We start from the raw sequence: 25510 nt of genomic DNA, 5'->3' as shown, positions 1-25510 counted from the left end.
ACCTGACGCTAATTTCACGTCAAACTTGTTATTCTTGTTATTCTTGTTATGCTTTTTTTATGCTTACATGCCTTTGTGTGACCGTTTCACATCACTGTCTTCCCCCCCCCCCCCTTATGTAATGTCCCAGACGGGATCTTTAAGGGTTCAATAATGATGATGATGATGATGATGATGATGAAAGCGCTTCTCACAAACAGCCGCATACAATGCGGTCTCGCATTATAAGCGGTTACGTTATAAATGGTCTCAGCTGTTCCTGTAAAATACAGCTGTTGTATACTTTTCTCCGGAGAGGTATTGATAAAATGATCTGAGACAACCAGCCAAACGTGCTCTACCTCATTCATATTCTTATAGGTATTTGAAAAAAAAAGATGTAGCGCAAAAAAGACAAGCACGGGAGTGAGACATGACAAGGACGAACGCTACTAACAACTGGCTTTATTTTCCGTAACAGATGTCAATATATACGTGTACACATCGCATGTGCACATGACACTAGGGCAGCTCTGGGCTTCTTGACAAAAAAAGAAAAAAGAAAAAAGGGGAAAAATTGATTACATATCTACAATCGAAGAAAGAACGAGTACCAAAAATGTATCAGAGAAGCGCGCTCAGAGGAGAACAAACTTATTGACGCGTCGCTGATGCAATCACTCGATTTTTTGTTTATGTAGAAAGCCTCCAGCAAAACTCTGGCTTTTGTACTTGCGCTCCTACACAGAATCTTTGCTTCTTTAAAGCGGGGCTCGCACTTGCACATCAGAACATGCGAAACTAAATTCGCGAGCTTATCTTGTAGTATTAAGTTTTGAGCATGCTCCCTTAAACGGTCGCTGAGACAGCGCCCCGTCTGCCCTATATAGCATTTTCAACAGGACAGGGGAATGATGTAGACCACTCCCAACGACCGTTTAAGAGATCATGCTCAAAACTTAATACTACAAGATAAGCTCGCGAATTTAGTTTCGCATGTTCTGACGTGCAAGTGCGAGCCCCGCTTTAGAGAGGCAAAGATTCTGGGCAGGAGCGCAAGTACAAAAGCCAGAATTTTGGTGGAGGCTTTCTACGTTAACAAAAAATCGAGTGATTGCATCAGCGACGCGTCAATAAGTTTGTTCTCCTCCGAGCGAGCTTTTCTGGAAAGGTTTCTGTAAGAATCACACCTCCTCTTTCGTGCGTGCCTGTTTATCTCTTTCGTTTTTTCTCTGTAGGTTCATCTTCATTGCCTGTTTGCCCCCCTCCCTTCCCCTTTTTCGCAGATGATACATTTTTGGTACTCGTTCTTTCTTCGATTGTAGATATGTATTAAATTTTTCCCCTTTTTTCTTTTTTCTTCTTCTGTCAAGAAGCCCAGAGCCGCCCTAGTGTCATGTGCGCATGCGATGTGTACACGTATATATTGAAATCTGTTACGGAAAATAAAGCCAGTTGTTAGCAGCGTTCGTCCTTGTCATGTCTCCCTCCCGTGCTCGTCTCTTTTGCTCTACATCTTTTTTTTTTTTTTTCAAGTATGCGTCACCAACTCGCCCAGCAACAAGTTTTATTGAACCTTATAGGTATTTCCCTCTCATCATCTGGATCTGTGGCCGCTACCTGCCCTGAGTAGACGTATTCCCTTACCACTTCCAGGGCCTCGCTACCAAATGTAAACTGCTGCTCCCTTGCGAGACTGCTGAACATTACCCTGGTTTCCTGCATATTAACTTATAGATCCACCGTTCTGCTCTGCCTGTCGTTGATCATGCTTTGGAGTTTATCTCCTGAGCGATCTAGCAAGGCAGCTCAGCAGGGCTAGCTCAGTAGCAGGTGTGACAGGCAGCAGTCAGAAGGCACATAAAAAAAAAGAACTCTCTCCTTCGCCTCCACGGACGATATGAACATGCGAGCCGCGACCGCACCCTTAAGCACTAAGCGCGGCCCTCACATCGCCGACATCGCGATCGTTAACCGTGCTCTAACCACCGCGCGCACTGAGCGGCGGTGCGCAGCCCGCATGCTGCCAAAGACGTGATGACGTGATCGCTAACCGCGCAGTAAGCAGCGCATGCGCTGAGCAGCGGTGTGCAGCCCACACATCACCAAAATCGCGATCACTAACTGCACGGTACGCAGCACGCGCGCGCTGCGTACCTGAGAGGCAGCGCGCGGCCCGCATGTCGCCAAAGTTGCAATTGCTAATCGTGCTGTATGCACACATGCACTGAGCGGCAGTGCGTGGCCAGCACGCCGCCAAAAAGTGATCGCTAATTGCGCAGTACGCACCAAGAGTAGCGAGCTGTGGCCGCACAGCAGTGAATAAATCCCGCCAGACGCAAACAGGTGTGCGAATGCATTTTTCATGCTTCTCCATACAAATTTTGATCATTTTGTTGATTCAACATTTCGGATGATACGAATTTTTCGTGGCCCGGTCAGATTCGTATCACCGAGACTTTACTGTATAGTGTACTGGGTAGTGCAATCAGTCGCAACGGCAATTCACTTGTTCCTGGAAGTTGATGTGAGAAAAGGCCCAAGAAGGGCGAGACAAACATGGAAAAATGGGTCAGTCGGAATGTCGATGGGCTGAAGCTGGCCACCAGGCGGAAGCGGGGGTGTTCTCCGGTGCTTACGATCACAAGCAGCAACACAGCCATGGACAGAGCGACAAAAGTCTGGCCAAAAAAACCGCCTGAGCACACTGTCATACATGCGTGACATGCCGAGGTGCTCTGCAGTAGGAGTGTCATGAAGTTGGGCAAGTACAGTTTAGCGGAGTTGGGTCGGGATGACGAGCAAGAGGTCAGCACCATCTGGGTGCATATTGTGTTGGTACAGAGTATGGTGCTGCAGCCCGAACAGGCTCAGAGCCTGATCGGAAGGGTGGCTGCGGAGGCGGTTGATTATAGGGCACAGAGATGGACCACAGAGCTGTTCGTCACCGATGTGCAGAAAGTCCAAGGCGAACAAAACACAATCGTCGGCATCATGTTTGTGGGAATCAGGAGGATCGACAGAATGGCGGGACAAACAGTCAAGTGTTTTGGTGCAGCTCGCTGGACTTGTAGGTGACAGTAAATGTGTATTCCTGCAAGCGCACAGCCCAGCGACATAGACGGCCTATAGTGTCTTTAAGAGAGGACAGTCAACACAAGACACTGTGTTCCGTAACTATCCAGAAGGGCCTCCCAAAAACATAAGGGGAGAATTTCGTTAGCGCCTCACGTTCAGAAGGAGATAGCAGGCAGCTGGTGTAGGCAATAACACGGTAGTGCTCGTGCCGGAGCTGGGCAAGGATGGCGCCAATACCATGGCCACTGGCATCTATGCGAAGTTCTGTAGGCGCAGAAGGGTGGAAATGGGCCAGCACAGGTGGAGCAGTGAGGGCCGCAACAAGTGCGGTGAAGGCGCTAGCTTCGTCAAGGCCCCAGGAGAAAGGCACATCTTTCTTCAGGATGGAGGTAAGGGGACGGGTTGTGTCGGCGAAGTTCGGGACAAACCGGCGGAAATACGAGCAGAGCCCGAGGAAACTGCGCCCATCGCTCGAGGAACGGGGGGTGGGCAACTCGCAGACGGCACGAACTTTGTCAGGGTCGGGCTTGACACCAGATGCATCGACCAAGTGGCCGAAGACATTGATTTGGCGCTGGCCGAAGCTGCACTTCTTGGAGTTGAGTTGGAGGTCGGCGCGGCGGAAGACGGAAAAGATAGTAGAAAGATGGTGTAGGTGGCTTTCGAAAGTGGGGGAGAAAACGACGTCCTCCAGGTAGCACAAGCACGTCGTCCATTTGAATCGATGCAGGAGGGAGTCACCATGTGCTCGAAAGTGGCAGATGCGATGCAGAGGCCGAAAGGCATGACTTTGAATTGGTACAGGCCATCAGGGGTGACAAAGGCAGTCTTCTCATGATCCTGTTCGTCAACAGCAATTTGCCAGTAGGCTGAACGGAGATCAATAGAAGAAAAATAGCTGGCACCGTATAGGCAGTCAAGGGCGTCATCAATTCTCGGAAGAGGATAGACGTCATTAAGATGGTGATAGTCTACACAGAAGCGCCAACTGCCATCTTTCTTTTTGACTGACACCACAGGGGAGCTAGAAGGATCAACAAAGTTGTTCACCAGCATCTTATCCACCTCTGTCTGGATGACATGGTGCTCAGGAAGGGAGACATGATAGGGCCTTCTGTGGATGGGGCTGGCATATGGATCACGACAGTAGTTTGGCCAAGAGGACCATTTCCAAAATCGAAGATGTCACAGTAGGAAATTAAAAGGGTGCAGAGGGCGCTGGCGTGGTAAGGTGGCAAATCCACCACGTTCATTGCAGAAGGTAGGGTCTGGACGTGAAGCGGCCAAGCGGGGCAGGTCATGCAGACCAGGCTGAGGCTCAAAAACTGTGCATTCGGCCAAAGGAAACAGTTCAGCGAGTGCGATGCCACAGGGTAAGACTTGGGTAGAGAGGTTGAAGTTGAAAATCGGAAGGTAGGTGCGGTTGCCGGTGACCGCCAGGACGATGTGTAGAAGGATGACATTACACCGAAGGACAACGTCCTTGATTGGGTAAGTGACGTAGGCACCATCAGGAACGGGGCCAAACGGGGACATTGGAACATAGACTGCAGTGTCAAGCAGCAGGCAAGTAAATTCAGCAGCACGTAAGCAGGGCGGCTTGGAATCAGCGCATTCAGAGCAGAGTGGCAGGTCCAAACGAAGAAGGCTAGTGGCGCAATAAATTAGCGCTGCATGGGTCGTTAAAGAGTCGATGCCAACGATCACATCGTGGGGCAATGGTCGAGGACAGTGAACAGGACAGGTGTAGTACAACCGGCAATGCAAACACGCGCAGTGCACATTCCAACAACGGGAACAAGCATTTCCTTCGGTGATACGAACGGCTGAGGAAATGGTGGGTGCCACAACCTTCTTCATACGACAGCGAAAGGAGGGGCTCAAGACAGAAATTTGGGCACCAATGTCAATCAGAGCGGTAACTGGTGTACAATCCATGCAGATATCTAGAAGGTTGCAGCGAGGAGTGAGGGCCAGGAGAGGATTTTCAGGCCGGGTCGTCATTGCAGCGTCACCTCTGGGAGCTGCATTGGTTAGTTTTCTGAGCGAGAGCCAGGTAAGGGTGGAGTGGACGGGCGTTGCAGTTGCTGCGAATGGGAGCGGTGGACCTGAAGTAAAGACCTGTGCGGGTCCGAAGTGTCGAATGCTTGTGAGAACTCAACACGGGAAAAAATCTGGCGCAGTCCATAGTTTGCACAATGATCATAATTAGAGCCAGGTCCGTAGTCGGCCTGACGATCGCAATTAGAGCTAGGCTGAGGTGGCCTAAGATCTAAGGTTGTCCCGCCTCTATTAGCGATTACTTTAGTAAGCACCATGCAGGCAAAAAACAGCAAGCTGATCTGTCTGTAATCTTTCAAGTCATTGATGTCTCGTTCCTTAGCGATTAAGATGATGTTAGCGTTTTCCAAGCTTTTGGTACAATCGAGGTCATAAGGCATTGTGTATAGACCAACCAATGTTTACACACAAAGCTAGGGGTTCGCGGCAGGCAGATCCGACTGGGGGTGTAAACTAGTCATAGCAACCGTAGGAATACATGGGAGGAAAAGTTTTAAATGCAGTTTTCTGATTTCGCAGTTCACCTATGATGTCATCCCTTCGGGAAGAACAAGCATTCATCCTACAGCAGGTTCTGAAAGTATGAACCGTCATTCCGAAGGCGATGTATTTTTAAAATGCTGCACTACGTGCAGGTGGGGGGTGATTCCCAGCTACAGGTATGGGGCAGGAGCGCGACTCCTTGAAACACGTGTAAGCAGTGCTTTCAGAAATATTTTTTGCGTTTCTCAGAGTACCCATGAATGTTGTCGTTGGTCAACATTTAGCAAGTGCTTTGAAAAAGAGTGCGACTAAGCGTGTTACGTCATTTCGAAGTTGTCTTTGTAAAACGCCATGATAAATGTGTCATGTGAAGCCAGATGTACACCCAAAAGGAGCTCTGTCCGGTAAATGTTTCCTAGAATCGCGCAAGCTTCTCAATCTGGTCTTGGCATTTCTGCTGCGCATGCTTCATTCCCTTGCACCTATTGCCGCTCAACATTGAGGACAGTCCTCAAACCGCAGGATAAATGAACCGTGCTAGCGTAGCAGATGATTACACACATTAATGGCCCTGGCAGGCGTCGAAGCCAAAGGGTCTGCAGCGTCGTCTGCTGCAGTGCATGGTCCTCTTTCGTACGCTTGCCATGGCATTTGAGAACTGCTTCTTCAGGTAATGCTGCCAGGCTGTCCAATTCCAATGACTATACCAGTGAGCAGGTGCCGCGCACATGGCAGTACGTCAGACTACAAGAGAGGCTTCCACGATTCGGGTAAACACCCAGCGCATAGAGCGCCTTTTGGGGGTATGTCAGCCGCCTTCACAACACACATTTATTGTGACGTTTTAAAAAGATAGCTTCAAACTGACATAGCATACTTTTTGCACATTCTTCAAAGCACTCGCCAATTGTTAACAAACTGTGAAATGATAAAACTATTTCTGGAAGTTTTGCTTACATGCGTTTCGATCGGCTTCGCTTCCGTTACGTGCCCCTAGCCAGGAGTCAACTCTTATGCGTACGTGTCTTAAAAACACATAGCCTTATAAATGACACTTGACACTTTCAGAATCTGTTCTAGGATGACCTTGGTTATTCTTACCAAAGGGATGACATCTTAGCTGCACTGTGAAATCAGAAAACTGCTTTGAAAACTTTCACTTCCATGTGTTCCTTTGGGCTTGAAGCCTACTTTTCACCTGGCAAGTTTTTTTACCCCCATCTTCCCAGCCGGAGACAGCAGCACCACCGCATCTCGCTCATGTCACAGATAGGTGTTGGCCTACACATGATGTAAAATGCGCAGCATCCCTACGCAGGCAGCCACGGCACGCAACAAGATGGCGGTCCCCATGCATCCTATTGTCCCACCGTAAGGCGTGGTGGAGGGAACTTTTGTCAGCACCCAAAGTCTGCAGGCAGCCCTCAGTTGGAGATTTTAGTTTCGAACCTCGCAAAAATGTGGCACCCAAGGACATGGTTGCCATGCGGGAGCCTCCTGTTGCCTGCCAAATATGATGAATAAGGTCTATAAGCTGCAAGCTGTACACGTCTCACAAGCATGCAAATGATAAAATTACAGCAGAAACTGAATGACACAAGCCATAAGTTTCCTTCCTTCTCATGCAGCACAATTGAGGCTCAATAACGCATTGCTCTCCCAATTTTTCTATGCCTGAAGCTTCCACAACTTGGCAAGATGCTCAGTGCCTGTAGATAATGTGCGTGCCTTGCAATTTTGGTGAGCAATCTCGCATCACTTTACATTCTCGACAGTGCTCAACCAATTTTCTACGTTTTCCATGGACTTGTCATGTTCCCGCAAGTGCCACATTCAAACACTGGCTGGTTTGTCCTGTTGCAAGGTACCAGAATGAGATACATGACACCAACCTTGCACTGAACATACACGCCTATTTTCAACAAGCATTTCTTCCTTCAGACTAAGAGCAGCGATACCTGGCATAGTGGTTTGCACACACTTCTATTTCTTTATGCAAAAATGACTTAATTGTTGGAAACAGCTGCAAGTCCAATGGTGCGAGATCGGATGAATAAGGGGGTTGTGGAAGAATTTCAAACCTGCAGGAAGCATGCTTCCATCTGGGCAACATGCAAGTTGTGAACTGGGGCACTGCCTTGCCTCCGCCCTGCACTTGGTCTTCTTTGTGCCAATAGCATGCCCCAGTAATTGTGGTACCAGTGTGCTGGTCCCAAAAGACTGTGAGCGTGACCTTGTCAGCGGATGGTTAGGCAAGTGCTGGAGGCAGCGAGTCCTGATGCTTCCATTGCATCGACTGCACTTTCGTCTCCTGATCACAGTTTTCATTCTGTGTAACCAGTTGTTGAAAAAGACCCCCTGGTTTCCACAGAACATCGTCAAAACAGCCGGGGAATCCACGAGCTGATGCCTTATGCATATCAAGATTGTCTTGAAGGATTTTCTTCACAGGCCCCATACTAATTTTGAATGCCTATTCTAAAATGGCTGCTTTCATCGACAGCGAAGTGGGGCTGCCCTACAACTGGAGCAGTTTCCACGGAAGTCCAATGACCACATCATACAATGTGGAATCCTTGCCATAAAGCTTTTTCATTTCTTCCAACATCTGCCATGGAGTAAAGGAACTTGATGACTGCTCTGCATTCCACTGGGTCCACTACCACACCTTGCACGATCTCAGCACCAGTAAAAAGCAGACCATTATTAATTCACATTTGCAAACTGGCACGTTACCTAGAGAGAGAGATGTCATTACACCTGCAAGGTTTCAGCATCCTGCAATAAGTACAAGTGGGTCATGGGAGATCTTCAATGAACACCCCTCGTAAGTTCAGTGCAAGGTTGGCATCGTGTATGTCATTCCGGTACCTTGCAACAGGGTGTATGTAGGACAAACCAGCCGGTGTTTGAATCTGCACTACAGTGAAGCCTCATTATAGCGAACAAGTAATAAATCTTCAAATAGTTTGCTATAGCCAAAATTCGTAATATAAAATTTCATCAGAAACGCATACAACAGCGATGCAATTTAGTGATTGAAGGAACAGCAATTCTGGCAATCCTTACTAGAGAAACGGAGAGACATTTTTCCAGGTTTTGGAGGCGTTTCGAAGGCACTCGCAGCTACTCCAAAGGCCGCAAAAAATCGAGAGCCAATTAGGTTGGCTTTCCCGCAGAGCACAAAAAGCGCAGATTAAGCGCAGGCTACGGTGGCTTCCCCGCATCACAACCGTGTCGCGTGGAAAGCGGTCCGTCATAGTGAAAGCTATCGCCGTTTTCACCACCTGCGCTGCTGCCTCCATGGCGCTGTCGACGCATGCCAGAGGCGTGAACGCGTGCTGACTGCCGAACTGCAACCCTGCACACCGCTGTTGGCAAGTGCGAGATAAAAGTGCAAACCTTGGCGCGAACGCTTGCCGCATCACCACCAGTCTATTGTGCAGTACGGCGAAGCCTGCCGCTTGCCATCCCAACTGGCAGAGTTTGGAGCTGGGGAGTTTGATATATGCACTTCATGGCCAACCACGTTCGATATATAAAGTAGAAATTGAAAGAATTAGTCAAAAATATTTAAGAGTTCAATATAGACAATAATTCGTAATATCCGTGTTCACTATATCGAGGTTCGATTTAGCAGGAAAATGAGAAGTCCATGGAAATTGGCTACAGGTCAAAATTGGTCGAGCACTGCCGAGAATGTAAAGTGAAGCGAGACTGCAAGACACACGTGTTGTCAACAGGCACTGAGATCAGACATCTCGCGAAATTGTGGAAGCATTCCGCATTGAAAAACTGGGTTAGCAGTGCGTTAGTAAGATTTCGATTATGTTGCACGAGAACGAATTCATGCATCTTTGCCGGCATATCACTTGAGAGTTGTTTTAATCCCGTGTATCTCGCTTTCTTGTTTTCTTCTGACGTGCAGGTATGCAAGGTAAGATACCTGCAATGCCTTTCTTCCTAATAAAGTTCCAGAGTCAGCGCTCGTCGTGTCATGTCTTGCTTTGTCCTTGTTTTTTCACGCTGTAACCAATTACAGTGGAATCCCGTTCATACGTTTTTCACCGGACCGCGAAAAAAAAACGTAACAGCCGGGAAAATGCAACAGTGAGGAAAGGTCCGAAAATTAATGAAAACAGTACAGCTTTGCCTTGAAACAATTTATTTCGACATCAAGTGAGCTTAGGTCTTAAAAAAATCGAGAATGGTTGATTGCCGTTTTTTCCGCTCGCTGGAAAACACCACGCGTTTCTCGATGGCCTAAAAAGCCGCATTGCTCTCAGCGTCGCTTTGAGGTGCGACGTACCTGCGGAGGAGGTCCAGAGCCGCGACGGCTTCTCCAAAGCTCGGGTCCGCCAACTCCCCGGAATCATGCGGCTCATGCTCCTCGTCGTCATCACAGTCTGAGGCTTCACTCGCGACCGAGTCTGCAACGATCTGGCGATACTCTGACACTCGGACGTCACGACAGCAGCATCTACGGCGACGTAGTCGTCATACGTGACTCCCGTGGCACCCAGCGCATTCAAAGCTTCACACAGCTCTTGATCATGAGAGGCTGCTTCCATCTCTTCAGCTTCCGTGGCAGTTTCCTCTCTGCCGTCCATGCGAAAGCCACACCGCGTGAAGCAGTGCTGTGCAGTTGACGCGCTCACTGCTGTCCACGATGGCTGCCTGTCAACTGCGTTGAGAACATCCAGCTTTTCCTTAAGGGAAAGCGCCTTGCGCTTGCGTGACGCCATCAAAGGACGACAAATCGCTCGCGGTGTTAGCGAGGCCCGACGAGGCGTAGGCAGCGTAGGTGTTGACGGAAAGACATGGACGACTCGGATGGGTTGAACCGCACAAACAAGAAAGACAGGATTAGCGAGGCCTGACGAGGCGTAGGCAGCATAGCTGTTTACGGAAGGTCACGGACGACTCGGATGGGTTGAACCGCACAAACAAGAAAGACTGGATTGCTGCGGGCCCGCGGGTTTTACTCGCTTCGGCTGACAAGGCAGTGGCCATCTAGTGGCAATCTCTCCAACTCGCGTGAGGCTTTTTATGGCCTCCGAGATTACCCACCCGCGTGCAAGGGGGTGATCTCGGAGGCCATGCTCTTGTAGCCAATTTTGTAGCCAAGCCTGGCCAAGACTCGTCAAAATGGCGGTTGGCGCGCGTTGCCCGGCTGGGTTCGGGGTGCCAGGTTGCGACGTATCATGCGGGAACGTTTTCACAGCTACAACGTAACAGCGGGGTACCCAATACATTGGATCCTATGGGAGCTATGCCGGGACCGGACAAAAACGACGTAACAGCCGGGAAAACGCAGCAGTGAGGAACGTAACAGCGGGGTTCTACTGTACATGAGAACCCAAATTTTATGCGCCTTTCATGTCAGAATAATTTTTTACTACCGAAAGTTCACACCAACTTTGGAATCAAAACAATTGAATTTTCATTCATGAACGTCTGGAGTTCATTACCCTGTGATATTAAATACTAGCTGCATCTTTATTGTCTTTTTTTTAAACGCCAACTTGATGTTTTGATTTTTACTGCTAATGTGCTATGCTTTCAGTAAGTTTTTTTGTTTGTTTACTTGATGCATTGCATTTCCGCTATTGGTTGTACGTATCTCTTTCATGCTTCAATATGTATTTTTACTCAAATATGTCGTAATAGTTACCTCATATATGCCTAAATTCATTGCTGTCATGACTGCTGTTGCTCACAATTGTCATTAGGTTATTGATTTTATTACAAGAGGTCCAAATTACAGCACATTGCTTTGGGACCTCTTTCTGTAGGATTAATCAGGGTATACATGCATGTTTCATGTATTTCAAGAAAAATAAACTTCAAACTTCATTAACTGCCAACTTTTAAATCATTTCTCTTGACTTTCTTCACCAGTCTTTCTTACTCGTTCCTACTTTTTTGAAATTGAGCATGTCCCGGCTGTTCTGAAAGCCCAGTGCTACTGAAACTCCTGTGGCGGCATTGTTCACCGAGGGTTGGAGGGCCCTGCAAGGGATGCCACACGTTTCCACAGCTAGCCTCACTGCATTGTATACGGCAGATTGTGCAGGAACAGCAGGCACTGACTTGCCTGAACCTCGGAAGCATTGGCGTATCCCCCCTGGGTGATGGGGACGGCAAACTCCTGCATGAAGACGGGCAGGGTGCCCAGCTTGCCAGGGAAGACAAAGTCCAGCAGGGACCACAGCTCCCGCAGGCTGTTCTGGATTGGGGACCCCGACAGGATCAGCCGATGGGTGGTGCGAAACTGCACACAACACCTCTGGTGAGCCACAGACAGAATGCAGATTACCATTCTCTGATGAAGGGGAGGTCCTAGATCAAATCAAGGGGAAGAAACGGGCCGTGCAATGCAAAGGAGGATAACCGATGGCTGTTATGGGCAACAGGGTGGACTCTGAGAAGAGGCATGATGATGGCAGAGACCACTTTCAGCAATGTTACGGTATAAGCTAGACAAGGTCAAACACGGCAGCGAGCTCAAGCAAGGTTGCACCACCATTCACTTCCCCACGGTGGTCATGGAGTTATTTTTTCAGTCATGATGTCATTGTTGCTTCCAACCCATGAAAAAAAAATAATAAATTTCCACGTTTTAGATCCAGTTGTCTCAGCAATAAATGTGCCTTTTTTTCTGCTGAACAAACAGAGAACAGCCAAAGGATTGACTTCCACTCGGGTGAAACTGTCCTCAGTGTCAGAGAAGACGTATGGCAGGGTTGGTGAAAAAATAGTGCCAAACCATGCAATCCATAAGAAAGAACGAAGACGGGACACATGCGCTATTTTTTCACCAATTCAAGTATGCACCCACTAGCCAAGAATGAGGTGTTATATGGCAGTGGGTCAAATGCGTAAGCCCAACAATAAAGCGACTCTGCAGTTTTAAAACTTTCAAAAGGGCTGCTACGGGGGACACCAAGAGAAAGAAAACAAAGGACAAGCGATGTCCCCCGTAGCAGCGCTTTCGAAAGTTTTAAAATGATGTACCAACTAGCTCAGTTGTCCGTGTTACTCCGACTCTGCGGTGCATCAAACAATTTTTCCCATCTCAATACTTGGTGGTTCAAACATGCAAAAAACTTAACACTGGCACGTATAACAACATGTGCATTTACTGCCTCTCATGATCTCACCAATTCCCCTGGAGACCGCAAAGGCGTTCACAAAATTCAAAACTTCATGAAATGGATAATTTAAATCCCTCTGAAAAGACTTGAAACATTTCCCTTCAAGCAAGATATGACACACTTCCCTCTCAAGAGAAAGCAGACAAGCAGAGCCCTTTACACTACTGCGCTATTGTTGATAAGATTTTAGACGTTTTTAAACACCATGGAAAGGGACTGACCTTCACTTGCGAAGTGCCAAACGATAATTTTCTACAGTTTTTGGATATTCGTTTAAAGTTCGGGGGGGATTACGTGTGTTGGCGGTACTCTCCACGTGTGCAGAAACGTCTTTTGCCATATGATTCTGCGCACTCTAAAATAATTAAAAGAAGCACTGTGAACTTATGCCTAGAATCTGCACTAGATAAATCGTGCGAACATGAAATGCAGACCAGCTTTGACGGCCAATTGGAAAGAGTATTGGACTCGTGACGGCTGTTGCGGAAACCCTCCTGAAAAAGGTGAAGAAAAAGGCGACGTCCTCGAAGACAAGGGAAGTTGAGCGCACTGTGCGTCCGGAAGTAGCCCCCTACCTGCACACAGTCTCGCATAACTTGAAGAAAGTAGCGAACAGGTTTGGGGTGCCGCTGGTTTTTTCAGCTCCAAAAAAGCTCGGCCAACTATGCCCTCGCATCTCCGGTAAGGAGGCAACAAAAACTGGCTGCGGGAAAAAGCATACTAAGCCCCATGTAGAGTGCCAGGCAGGAGTGGTCTATGAAATTCCGCTGTCATGCGGAAAAGCCTATGTCGGCCAGTCTGGCAGATGTGTCAACGATCGATTGAGGGAGCATGAAAGAAATTTAGAGAGAGATGAAGATGTTAATTTAGTTAAACTTTGCAGGTCTTGTCAGGATTGTTCGCCGCATTTTGAAGGTGCAAGGATTCTAGGCAAAAGCAAAGATCAAACTGCACGTGAACTACTGGAAGCTTACCATATAAAGAAAAAGGGCGTTTTTTGCGTAAGCGATACTTCTGTTCATCTGTATAAAGCGGAATGTGACCTTTTCTCTGCCAGGCGATAAGATGGGTTTCACGGTGTGATAAAGTTTTGTTTTTAGTTTTTTAGATTTGGTTTTTTGGTTTTTTTTTTTGTTTTTGTGATCGAGGTACGTGTACTTGCTGCGCGTGCCTCCGCGGCGGAACCTTTATATTTCCCATTCCTGGCGAAATAAAATCAGTTGTGAGTGCAGCTTTTGTCCGTGTCGTATGTGTTTCTCCCCTTTTTTGTGCTCGTAATTTTTTACGCTGCAGTTATGTGGAAACTACATCTCCCTTCATTCGCTGAGAAGCCAGCACATATAAGAGAAAACAAGGCATGCGCCGAAGCAAGACCACACACAATGAGCAAAACCGTTCCAAGATACGACATCTCGGTCTTAAAAAGGGTCACAGAGCCGTATCCCGGAACCTGTGATGGCGACACCTGTATTTCATTTTTTGTCATTTTCTAGATTATGAAAGCTCCGTTTTCAGAGGCAGTGGTCTCTACATAATTATAATGCGGCACCCTGTCGACAAACTTCTCCTTAGCATCCCTCCAAAGGGGCCCTGCAACAATATTCAATAAAGTTGCGGTGGTACGCCTGGGATGTTAAAGGATGCCACTTCACAAACGTCCTCCAGCTAGGTTTCATCATCATCATCACCCTCATAACCACCCTGACTACACTCACTGCAGGGTAAGAAGGCCTCTCCCATGTCTCTCCAATTAACCCAGTCGTTTGTTAGCTGAGAACTTCCTAATCTCATCCGCCCACCTAACCTTCTGCCGCCCCCTGCTACGCTTGCCTTTTCCTGGAATCCACTCCGTTACCCTTAAGGACCAGCGGTTGTCTTGCCTTCGCATCACATGCCCTGCCCAAGCGCATTTCTTCCTCTTGATTTCGACTAGGAAGTCATTAACCCGCGTTTGGTCCCTCACCCGCTCCACCCTCTTCCCGTCTCTTAATGTTACTCCTATCATTATTCTTTTCTTAGCTCGCTGCGCTGTCCAAACGACACTCCAAATTAGCGCACTCATAACCCCCTCCCGCCTATTTCTCTACTGCTGTTGACCCAAGCCCTCTTCCTGTACTGTCCTGCTGCTTACGAGTCAGCTCTCCGTCATACCCTACCTTGACTGACTGGGAGATGAAGGGGTGAAACAACAGCGCTGAGGAGTCTCCCACGCTGTTGACATGCTTGATTCTCATTTGAATAAAAGTCCTTTACTGCCACTGCTACTACTACTACTACTACCACTACTACTACTGCTGCTACTACTACTACTACTACTACTACTAATACTACTACTTCGCCCCCAGTGCAAGGTGAGCCCTTCGCTCTAAAAGAGGGGACAATACCTGCTTGCAGGCCAGGGTGGTCTGGGCGTCGGGATTGCGGATCTTGTGGCCCTCGTCGAGGATCACGTAGTGCCAGTCGTGCTTGTGCAGTGGCCCTGACAGCTTGGCAACACAGGCATACGAGGTGACCAGCACCCCATTCGCCCGGATCATCTGCTTCACCAGGGACTCCTGGGAGGGACAGGAGATGTCGACCACAACCACTCTTCAGCAGCACATGAGAGAATCCAGTGCAGTGCATTGCACAGCCCGCCAAGTTCGACGCAGGATACCCCATACTAGTCCTGGATAGCACAGGTCAATCCACTGGATACAGGCTGGGCACCACGTTAAAAGTAGGTACAAAACTGACAATAAATTTCCTACTACAAAATTCTTCCAGTTGTTTGCAACATGTGAATAGCCACATCATCAATCATGAATGGCGGTTTACCAGTATCCCTCAAGTGAAAAGTAGCTGCATCTTGGCGGTACACACCTACGGGGCAGAAATGTGGAGGCTAACGAAAAGGGTTCAGCTCAAGTTAAGAACAAAGCAGCGAGCCATGGAAAGAAAGATGATAGCTGTTACTTTAAGAGACCGGAAGCAGGCACAGTGGGTGAGGGAACAAACGCGGGTTAATGACATCCTAGTCGAAAATCAGGAGGAAGAAATGGGCTTGGGCAGGGCATATAATGCGAAGGCAAGATAACTGATGGTCCTTAAGGGTAATGGAGTGGATTCAAAGAGAAAGTAAGCCTAGCAGGGGGCAGCAGAAGCTTAAGTGGGCGGGTGAGATCAAGAAGTCTGCAGGCAAAAGGTGGGCGCAGCATGCAAAGGACATGGTTAATTGGAGAGACGTGGGAGAGGATTTTGCCCTGCAGTGGGTGCAGTCGGGCTGATGATGATGATGTGTGCATTCATAAAATTTTTATTGACAAGGTGAAGCCTAAGTAAGCAAGGGGAGGGTAAATAGTGGGATAAATATCTGTCCATATGTGAGGCCCATATATGTGAGAGGGCTAAGGAATGAATAAACGGAAGGAAACGATGACTTCACAGCTGATAGGCATACCTACAGACAGACACAACAAACACAATGCACTGCCTCTGAGCCAGACAGCACGCTGCAGGTGGTACTGATTTGGGGCAAGATTTAATATAGTGATGTGGAGGAGGAAAAACATATATTTAACCAATGGACTGATAGTTGGTCGCCATCCTCAGTGTCCTTAGTACAGTTGGCCGTCCCTATCCTGTGCACCCGCTCGATCAGCCATTGCACAGCTGTGCTCAACAGAGTGGCAGACAGGTGGCTGGCTGAGTTGGTGGGGCATTCCCACAGGGACTGGAATAGGGTTGCTGGTGTTGGGCAGCAGCCAAGATATTGTGTGGAGAAGAAGAAGAGGCTTATAACACAAGGGTTTCGGCTAACTGGCAATCATTTTCACACAAAGCACACAGAAAATGACGAAGAAGGGAAAAGACACGGAGAAGCGCTACTTCAAACCCTATTTTATTCAAAAATTGTCGATATAGGTAAGAACATCAAAGGGAGGAAAAAGTAGACAGAAAAAAGAAAACAATAAAAAAATGGCTTACGACACAAAACCAAACTCAAGTCGTCACGGCATAGATACCGAGCCTCTTTTTGCGAAAGAGCAACTGATGGCACACTTACGCAGTCACTGCCCGTTCTACCTCCAGCACCTCTGGTATCTCTCGGGGGCCTGCATACGGTGACTGTCACTAACTGTACATCTCTCGAAATCAGGAGCACAGCGGCCTCTGCCCTCTAAGTCACAGTTGCGACAATGAATCCCAAGAGTTTCACGCATCCTTCGTACAATGTTGGCACGCTCTCACAGACGGTCATTTACGCATCGTCCTCATGAGGATCCATAGCGCACACAATTGAGGGGACACAGCACGAGTGCTCGTGTTGTGTCCCCTCAATTGTGTGCGCTATGGATCCTCATGTTGACTACCCACTAGCCTGAACCCTCACCCTCCTAAGCATCCTCCTCTCTGGCCAAGGTAGGAGTGGCCACAATGACAATGGTGTCATGCAGACGACATCCACCACACAATTAACACACCTGTTGGCATGATGCGTGTGACAACCTACATTTTGATTCCTCGACGGGTTCACCAGCCTACAAAGCTTCTGCAGTTTATGGGGTGCTCAAAGGAAGATGCTTACGTTCACCCCCTCTTCACAAGACTGTGGGGCAATGCGTGGATGCTGTCAGTTTTGGCTTCTTCAGCCACCTGATCATCCCTTTTGAGGATGCCCTCAGCCAAAGCACATGGCCACTCGACTTCATTCGATCAATTTCCCTCAAGAATATTTGGTTATTTTCTTAGGGCATTCTAAAGGCAGGTTCGCATGATGCCCCTTTTTATAAGCTTGGTGCGCCACAGCAAGCGAAGCATAAAAAATGCGTGAAACTCTTGCAATTCACTGTTGCGACTGTGACTTCGACGGCAATGGCCACTGTGCTCCCGATTTCAAGAGATGCATAGTTAAACAGCCACCGTACGCCAGGGCTCAAACTCAGGGGGGTCTCAGGGGCCCTCCAGCCTCCCCATCAAAACTGGCAAGAGATCTGAGACCCCCCCCGTGCTAGAATGCAGAGACTGCACGAATCTGAAGCAAGCAAACATTTTTATTTTTTATTTTCGTTGATGGTCGCAACGTTTCTTCTCTATTGTTTTGAAAATTTCGCTGCAATTTTTACTAACGATCATTACCATGTTTTCTAAAACCTTAGACGGAGGAAAATACAAAGTTCGCAGCACTACACAAAGGGCAGAAAAATGGGAAGCCCGTGCCCTCGCACCATGAGTCAATCCAGAGCTGGTCCCCAACTGCAAGGCTACACAACAACAATGAGCACGCTGACAGAGCATGGGGATCGTTTGTTTCAGGTCTATGGCGTAAAAAATGATTTCTCACCTTTGTATAAAACCATGTGCCAAAACGGGCTGCCAGTCGCTTTCTTTCTCCCCCTTTTTATCTCCTTCCCCATCTGTGCTCGAATCACCAGAGACCCCCCTTCGATGGCACCAGACTTCAAGCACTGCCGATCACATGAGAGATACTAGAGGTGCTGGAAATAGATAGGACAGATACGTAAGCATACCATCAGTTGCTCTTTTACAAAAGGAGATTTCGTATGTCTTCCCAGACCGCGTCACAACTTGACTTAAGTTTTGTGTAGTAAGCAATTTTTTGTTTTTTTTTTCCAACTTTTTTTTTGCTCCCATTCATGTTCCTACCCATTTTGACCAATCTTTCGAATAAAATTCAGTTGGAAGTTAGTGCCTGTCTGCATCTTCTCTTGTCTTGGTCATTTTCTGTGCACTTTGTGTCGAGGAAGAGGTTTTGTGGTAAACCTTTGGGAAAGTGTGCGTCTGAAAGGTGGCGCCAAGCTATGGTGCCGCTTTGTTTAGGAATCTGTGGAAGATAGGGGGAGTGTTTCAAGGATGAGTGTGTATGTTGAAGGTTCTGTAGATGCCGATACAGTCAAACCCTGTTACAAAAAACACCGTGACAGCGAAATTTCTGCCACAATGAAGTATGTACTCCAATTCTTGTCAGCAAACCATATGATGTAAGACTGGCCACTGGCGTTAGAATCTTCAGAGGCTGGCGCTCAACGAAGACGACGACGAGAAGCGCCGAACGCTCCGAAGCTCGAGCGCCGAACGCTCGGTCCTTCGTGCGTGCTCTGGACTGAACGCTGTCTCTGGTCTGTGCCTGGACTGTACCGCTGGTTGTTTGCGACACTGTGCTTTTGAAGATGTTTCTAATTACAATGAGGCCATGGAATTATTTCCCCCGCAAGGATCAATTTTCGGAGAAAGTCCACTTCAATGAAATTTTTCCGAGTAAGTGGCCTTTTTTATTGGAAGGGGGGGGGGGGGGGGGGGGGGGGCATATACAGTATTGTGCGTTTTTATCGTGAAGACTTTCAAAAATTTCCCCGCCTCAACCGCTGGCTCATTTGCGGTGAAACTGCACACAGAGCTTGCATATTATGGTAACTTTTGTATCGTAGCAAGCTTGACAACGGTACTTACTTAGTTGAACCGTGCATGATGCGTAAACGTAATCGTCTACGTAGAGATCGGCGAACCAAAGCCCGCAGACGACGTTTTTTCGCTGAATGGCGGCAGTGACGCCATCTGTTTTCGGCAGTGGAAAGCGTCACGACAAAGCCGCCGAGACGAGCGTTGCAAACAATATTCTTTGAAAGGTAAAGCCTCGTTAAATCAGTTTTTCTGATATTTTTTCCGCTCAATTAGCCGAAAATGTTGTAAGCGCTTCAGTTGAAGCAGACGAAACGGCCGGAACGGCATATTCAAAGGGCCGCCCTTCTCGAAACGCTCGCCTCGGCGACCTTGTCGTGACGCTTTCGACTGCCAAAAACAGATGGCGCTACTGCCGCCATTCAGCGAAAAAACGCCGTATGCGGGTTTTGGTTCACCGATCTCTACGTAGACGATTGCGTTTTCGCATCATGCATGGCTCAACTAAGTAAGTACCGTTGTCAAACTTGCTAGGAAACAAAAGTTACCATAATATGCAAGCTCTGTGTGCAGTTTCATCGCAAATGAGCCAGCGGTTGAGGTGGGGACACTTTCGAAAGTCTTCACGATAAAAACGCACAATACTGTACATATGTTCATATGTCTCGTTAGGTTTCACCAAAACCGTCGGCCCAAGAAAGTTTACACTGTCAATGGTTTGGTTTATGGGGGTTTAACGTCCCAAAGCGACTCAGGCTATGAGGGACGCCGTAGTGAAGGGCTCCGGAAATTTCGACCACCTGGGCTTCTTTAACGTGCACTGGCATCGCACAGTACATGGGCCTCTAGAATTTCGCCTCCATCGAAATTCGACCGCCGCGGCTGTGATCGAACCCGCGTCTTTCGGGCCAGCAGCCGAGCACCATAACCACTCAGCCACCGCGGCGGCTAGTTACACTTTCAATATCGCAGCTGTCATTCCCTGCAGAATCAGAAATAATATGTGCAGACGTGCACAATGTGGCACACGACTGACTGCAATGAATTTGCTGATGGCTTGGATTCCGCACATGCGAACTGCGGTCAGCAGGCGTGCTAAGCTGGGCAGCTCACGTAATCAAGCGCATGTACCCGACTTCAGCCACTGTTTTGTTGAAAATACCTACTCCTGAGCCTGAGTCATGCTACGTCAGCAGGCGTGAACGTTCTCCTATGTGAGTGCTCGAGTGCAATGACTGGATTGCGAGGCACGAGAGAGACACTGCATGAACAAGGACACGATCTGTGATGGGTGCAAGACAAAGAGCCGGGACATGCCATGAATGTTGTGCATGCTGCGAAAGGAATATGTCCGTCAACTGTGTACGCAGACTTTCGGTGTGCAGGCAACAAGTCGCAGCCTTTTGTAAGTGGTTCGATTGGCTGGGCAATTGAGCCCAGAAATCTTATGGTGGGGTCTGTAACGCCGCTATAGAAAGCACAAAGCGTTTGCAACGTGCACGCCAAAAAAAGAAGGAGAAAAAGAACTTTCCGCTTTCCGGGGCATACCTAAAGCCGCACGTAACTGTGCGCGCATCCCAGCTAAAGGGCCAGGAACTCCTCCCCCGCGACCTTGGCAAAGTGGGGCGCACACAGACAGATGTTCAAGCCCTCTCGAGAAGACAGGGCAGGAGATGTGCAGGGGTGGGACCGCACAAAGTCATTTTGAAGCAATTTTCGGAGCAACTATACTTGTGTTTTGGAGCAATATAGCTTGGGCAAATTTGCATATTGGAGCAGTTTGGCGCAGCCAAAGTAGCACCTTGGAGCTTCTTCGAGCAAGCTAAATTTCATTTTCGAGCAATTTGAAGCTAATAGGCAAGCAATTCGAGCAATATGAAGCTAATAGACGAGAACCGCCTGCGACACTCCTTGTGACCACGTATGTGTCGTCCCGCACACCGGACTCCGTCTGGAACCGCTAAAAGATGGCGTGGCAGAGCTGGTGTGCCCGTCTGGTGCACCCGTCGCACCAGAAAGGACGAAACATTATGGTTTAGCATCGAGTCATGGTTAGAACCGGAGAAAATTATGGTTAGAACCGAGGAAAAAAGGTATGGCCCTTAGATGAGTATATATGCCAGCAGCTTAATCGGCTGAAATAATTTGCAAACAGTGCACTCTCCTTCGTGGTACCTCTCGCTTCAAGGCTATCACAGACCACACGAAGATACCATCCCTTGGCACGACTACGTTGCCCGCTTGTTGCAATGCCCGCGATAGAAGAATGTGTGCTTTCCCCCGCCAGGCCTCCCATAAGCGTGCGATAAAGGACCGCCTTTGTTCACTCACCTTCGCAAGCTCTCAATCGCACCAACCTAAAAAATATACTATCCTTGAAATGAACAAAATACTCATGTTTGCTCATTTTCGCCGTCCAGGCATGGGTAATGAGCTCAAAGAATATGTGAACAGAAAGCAAGCACATCGGCACTTGCAAGAAGCACGCACTTTTCAAACAGGGCAAATGAGGCTGCTACACTACTTAAACTCCCGAGCGAAGATGGTCAGCAGCGCACATCGCTCTGTAGTTGTGATTGCCACAAGCCAATCAAAACGCGGGGAAGCAGACTAGAAATGAAAGAGTGGGTTGAACAGCAGCACAACACAGGCTTTCCCATAAAACCGAAAACATTGGTGGCGCTACCATCGAACTATACTCTGCCGCGCCAACACCATGACGGGAGAAAATGCTCCCAAACGTGCGGCCCAATCAACATGGTAACTTATTTGAGTCACCACAGACCCAGAGAGCCACAATTGACCGTGGGCGATAAACATAAAACTGTTCCAATCTATCTTTATTCTAAATCCGTCATGCCCTCAGAATCAACATGGCTCAGTGCCCCATTAACATCGAGTTTGCTCCAAGTGCCCTCAGCCTCCCTTTCAATGTTTTCTGCGTAAGTTATGAAACGCCGTGCACTTGGCCACGCTGCTCGGCCCACTCAACCCCGTTCAGTTGCTTGGCATCAGCAGCGATGACAGTCAGGACTACTGAGTGCCCGCACGCGCACCTCCGCTTGCTGGAACCGCCTGAAGAGCAGGAAAATTATTGGACACTGTGCAGGAGGCACCCACTGTGCGGAATATGAATGGATGATCACACTGTTCGTGACTGCTGCTGCAGCACAGATGCCGAAGTCGTTCTGGCGCAAAGTGGCGCAGTTTTCGTCTCTTCTCTGTGGTTGGCTCAGTTTGGCGCAAGAAGTTGCATTTGTATCCAAATGGCTCAATTGGAGCAGAAGTCTCACCCCTGGATGTGGCTTAACGTGTGCTGCGACAGCTCTCCCCTCTCTCAGTGCCCTCGCCTGTTTCTGGAAATTTCGAACTAGGTTATTTAAAAGCGCATTGCATGACGTTATGTGGTTCTAGGTCAGGCCCCGATCTAGGTCAGGTAGAGTGAGGTTGGAGCTCGAGTGTAACTTTTGGAACAGCTTTGCTAGCTGAGTGCCTAGCCCCTCTTTCTCCTCTGTGTGTATAGCTGTTTCTGTACAGTTCTCTTATGCGCTATAAGAGTCCAGTTCCTTTGTTTGTCCGTCTGGCTGTCTGCTGCTACGAGTCCAACACCCAATCAAAGGAAGCGAGGTGTGAAGAGCACAGAACCTCCTCTCAACATCTCCATTGGCAGCTTTCGGCTTTTTCGCTCGCTTCTCTGACGAAGGCCATGAGGGAAATGAATGAAGGCAGTATTCACTTTAGTCCGAAGCTATCATGTCAATGGAAACCGATGAAAACCTTATATGAAAAGCGGTGGCTACTTCCATACCGCTTTTTCTTCCAAGCTTCAATGCAGAGCGTATTAAGCCTAGCAACAGCACACAAGCAGCCTGCAACAATCCACTGTTTTCCGGCGCACCGGTGGGAGGCACGTCATTGCTAGAAGCCTGCGCCACAGGCTAGGGTGCACTCTTGTCTTGTTTAGGTCCGTACTCCGTGTTTGTGTCATAATAAAAAGCGTCAATCTGCCACAGCAGCCACACCTGATTGGTCGAAATGCCACAAGAGGATGTGGTCTTTCGGATGTAGTGGAAAGGGTAGAAGAAATCAGACGGTGACGTCAGACACATAGCGTACGCTCCTCTAGCAGCAGATGCTCAAGGACAGCCAACATAGCGGTGCGCTCTGAAGCGGAGTCTCTTCCTTTGAAGTGAACTCGTCGAAGTTACTGCGTTTTTCGGCATGTAAACTGGCTATAAACTGAATACGGAGCTTTCACTTCGTCTTATCTTGCCTATAACAAATTGGATGGACAATAAATTCGGCCTGTTCTTTATTTTGTTGGACAATTCGGTAGCTCCTAGGCCTAACGAGCACTGGTTTGCTGTACAAATTGTTCTCCATCAAAACCAGATGGCGCCACATTCACCAGAGTTATCTCGTCTGCGTACGTGCAATGGTGTAACATAAAGCATAATGTCCCACAAAATGCTTGCGTCTACTGCGCGCAAACGAGCATTCCCTACTTTAGAACTCTCCATTAGCTGTTGAAGCGTCCTGCGTCATGATTGTGCGTAATGTCCGGCAGCTTTAGCTCATCCCTTTTATTTATTGGCGGCAGAAAAATTAAAAACCTAACAGCAGCATCTCGCAGTTCTTGCAGTGCCTGCATAAAGGGAATGAAAAATGTAAATTACCGTCTGCACAGCTGTCCAATCACTGCACCAACTTTAGTTCCGCGATGTTGCCGACGGCAACTCGTCACGGCGCCTGGTTCAGCACGGCACTGAGCGCACATTGCGCAGCGGGTGAGTGTATGCCAAAAAGTTTCCTCTCCATTCCCTTTTACCCTCAAGATAAATGTAAAACACAGTACCGTGTGAACAAGCTAGCTGCCTTTTATTTACCATCAGCGAGCGACAGCTATAGCGGCCCTCTTCTGTCACTGCAAAGCCAAGCTTAGTTCTTTTGTTGACAGCGCTTAAAAAACACGGACAGAAGACATAGAAGACGACGCTGTTGTATCGCGGCCCAAAGGAAAAGGGCGCTAAAATAAGAGAAGAGACCGGGCAGGGAGCCCAACCTCCGGTAACGGCGAACAAAACCGAAGAGAGCGTTTATTTGAGGTAAGCGGCTTATATACCCTCCGCCAGGGAGGCACACAATGTTATTTGCACAGAATGAGTTCAATAGGTTGCCAACACGCGACACGGAAAAAGCTACACCTGAGAACACCACAGACGTCACAGGCACTGATGGATCACCACCAACTAGCCGGCAACTTGTCTTATTCAAGCTTAGTTGCGTACAATATTTTCTGTTTTGAATACACCTCCGGCCTTTGCGATGCAGAAAAGAGCATCTACACTATTGTTTCTCGTTATTAAAGCCCACTGCATAAACAAGACAGCGTTTCATTACCCTTCTACACTGGAATCTGATGTTCAACTAAACTTGTCGGTGAATTTTTCTTTTGTAACATTGATCGCGTTCTATTTCCAGGCAAAGAGCAATAGCTCTGCTAGATGTTTTGCGTGGCAACCGCAACGTAGTGACATCCTGCCGCGGCTCACAGTCGCAACTGAACCGACATCCACTTCCGGCATTTCGACCAATGAGGTGTGGCTGCTGCGGCAGATTATGACGCTTTTTATTATGGCACAAATTTGGAATACAGCCCCTAGTACAGGCACTGCATGTGAAGGTGGTCCTAGGCGGAGACTCAACAGTACGACACTCCACTGGTTTGTTTGTACCGCGCGTCGCAAAACGTCTTCGAAGAATCTGAGCAACTGCATTTCTAGCGCGGTGTCTAAAGCATCGATCTCGATGCACAAGAGACCGCTACTCAACGTTGTGGGGACCTGCCCTGCAGCCCCGAGTTTGCTTTCCCGCGAGGCACCGTGCAGCGGCTGTCTCACCTCGAGGCTGAACGCATTCCCTTGTCAGTTACATTAACTGGCAAGAGAGGGCACCAGCATCGCTGCGGGGGAGACTGCCAAAGCCCGCGCGCGGGAGAGGGGGCTTCGGCTGGGATCGTCGGCCTGAGCGGATGCGTCGCTCAGGGCTCCGCTCTTCGCCGGCGGGGCGAGAAAGCGACGGGGAGACAGGCTCCCGTACTCGTCCCGTCCGGCCTTCGGAGTATATATCTCTTGCCCTAGCGCGGGCGAACATTCGCTCGGAACCTTGCTGGTGAGTCGGACGACCTCAATTCATTAGCGTACCTTGTTGCTACCTGGCGTTATTGTTTCTGTAGCAATAAATGCCTGTTTGTGTCAGCCAATGTGTCGTTCCTTTGTTCCCTCAGAGCAAGGCCCGCCGTGGTTGGCGTGCGCTCGGTAGCGTACGCGATCACGGGGTGGGGTCCGGGAGGC

The 25510-nt window shown here is 48.5% G+C and overlaps 1 protein-coding gene across 3 annotated transcripts in view; it reads right to left on the bottom strand.

Annotated features, from left to right (window-relative positions):
- LOC144102109 (DNA excision repair protein ERCC-6-like) overlaps positions 1 to 25510 on the bottom strand; it is a 243715-nt gene that overhangs the window by 102949 nt on the left and 115256 nt on the right. For all 3 annotated transcript variants that reach the window (XM_077635397.1, XM_077635398.1, XM_077635399.1), the window contains exons 10-11: positions 15143 to 15313; positions 11699 to 11875 (exon numbers count right to left, since the gene is read on the bottom strand). In XM_077635397.1, coding sequence (XP_077491523.1) covers positions 11699 to 11875; positions 15143 to 15313 — 348 coding nt within the window. The remainder of the gene's footprint in view (positions 1 to 11698; positions 11876 to 15142; positions 15314 to 25510) is intronic.

The sequence above is a fragment of the Amblyomma americanum genome, chromosome 8 (assembly GCF_052857255.1).
Source record: "Amblyomma americanum isolate KBUSLIRL-KWMA chromosome 8, ASM5285725v1, whole genome shotgun sequence".
NCBI classification, from domain to species: domain Eukaryota; kingdom Metazoa; phylum Arthropoda; class Arachnida; order Ixodida; family Ixodidae; genus Amblyomma; species Amblyomma americanum.
The sequence above is the reverse complement of the archived record's forward strand: the minus strand, read 5'-3'. Positions and strand labels throughout refer to the sequence as shown.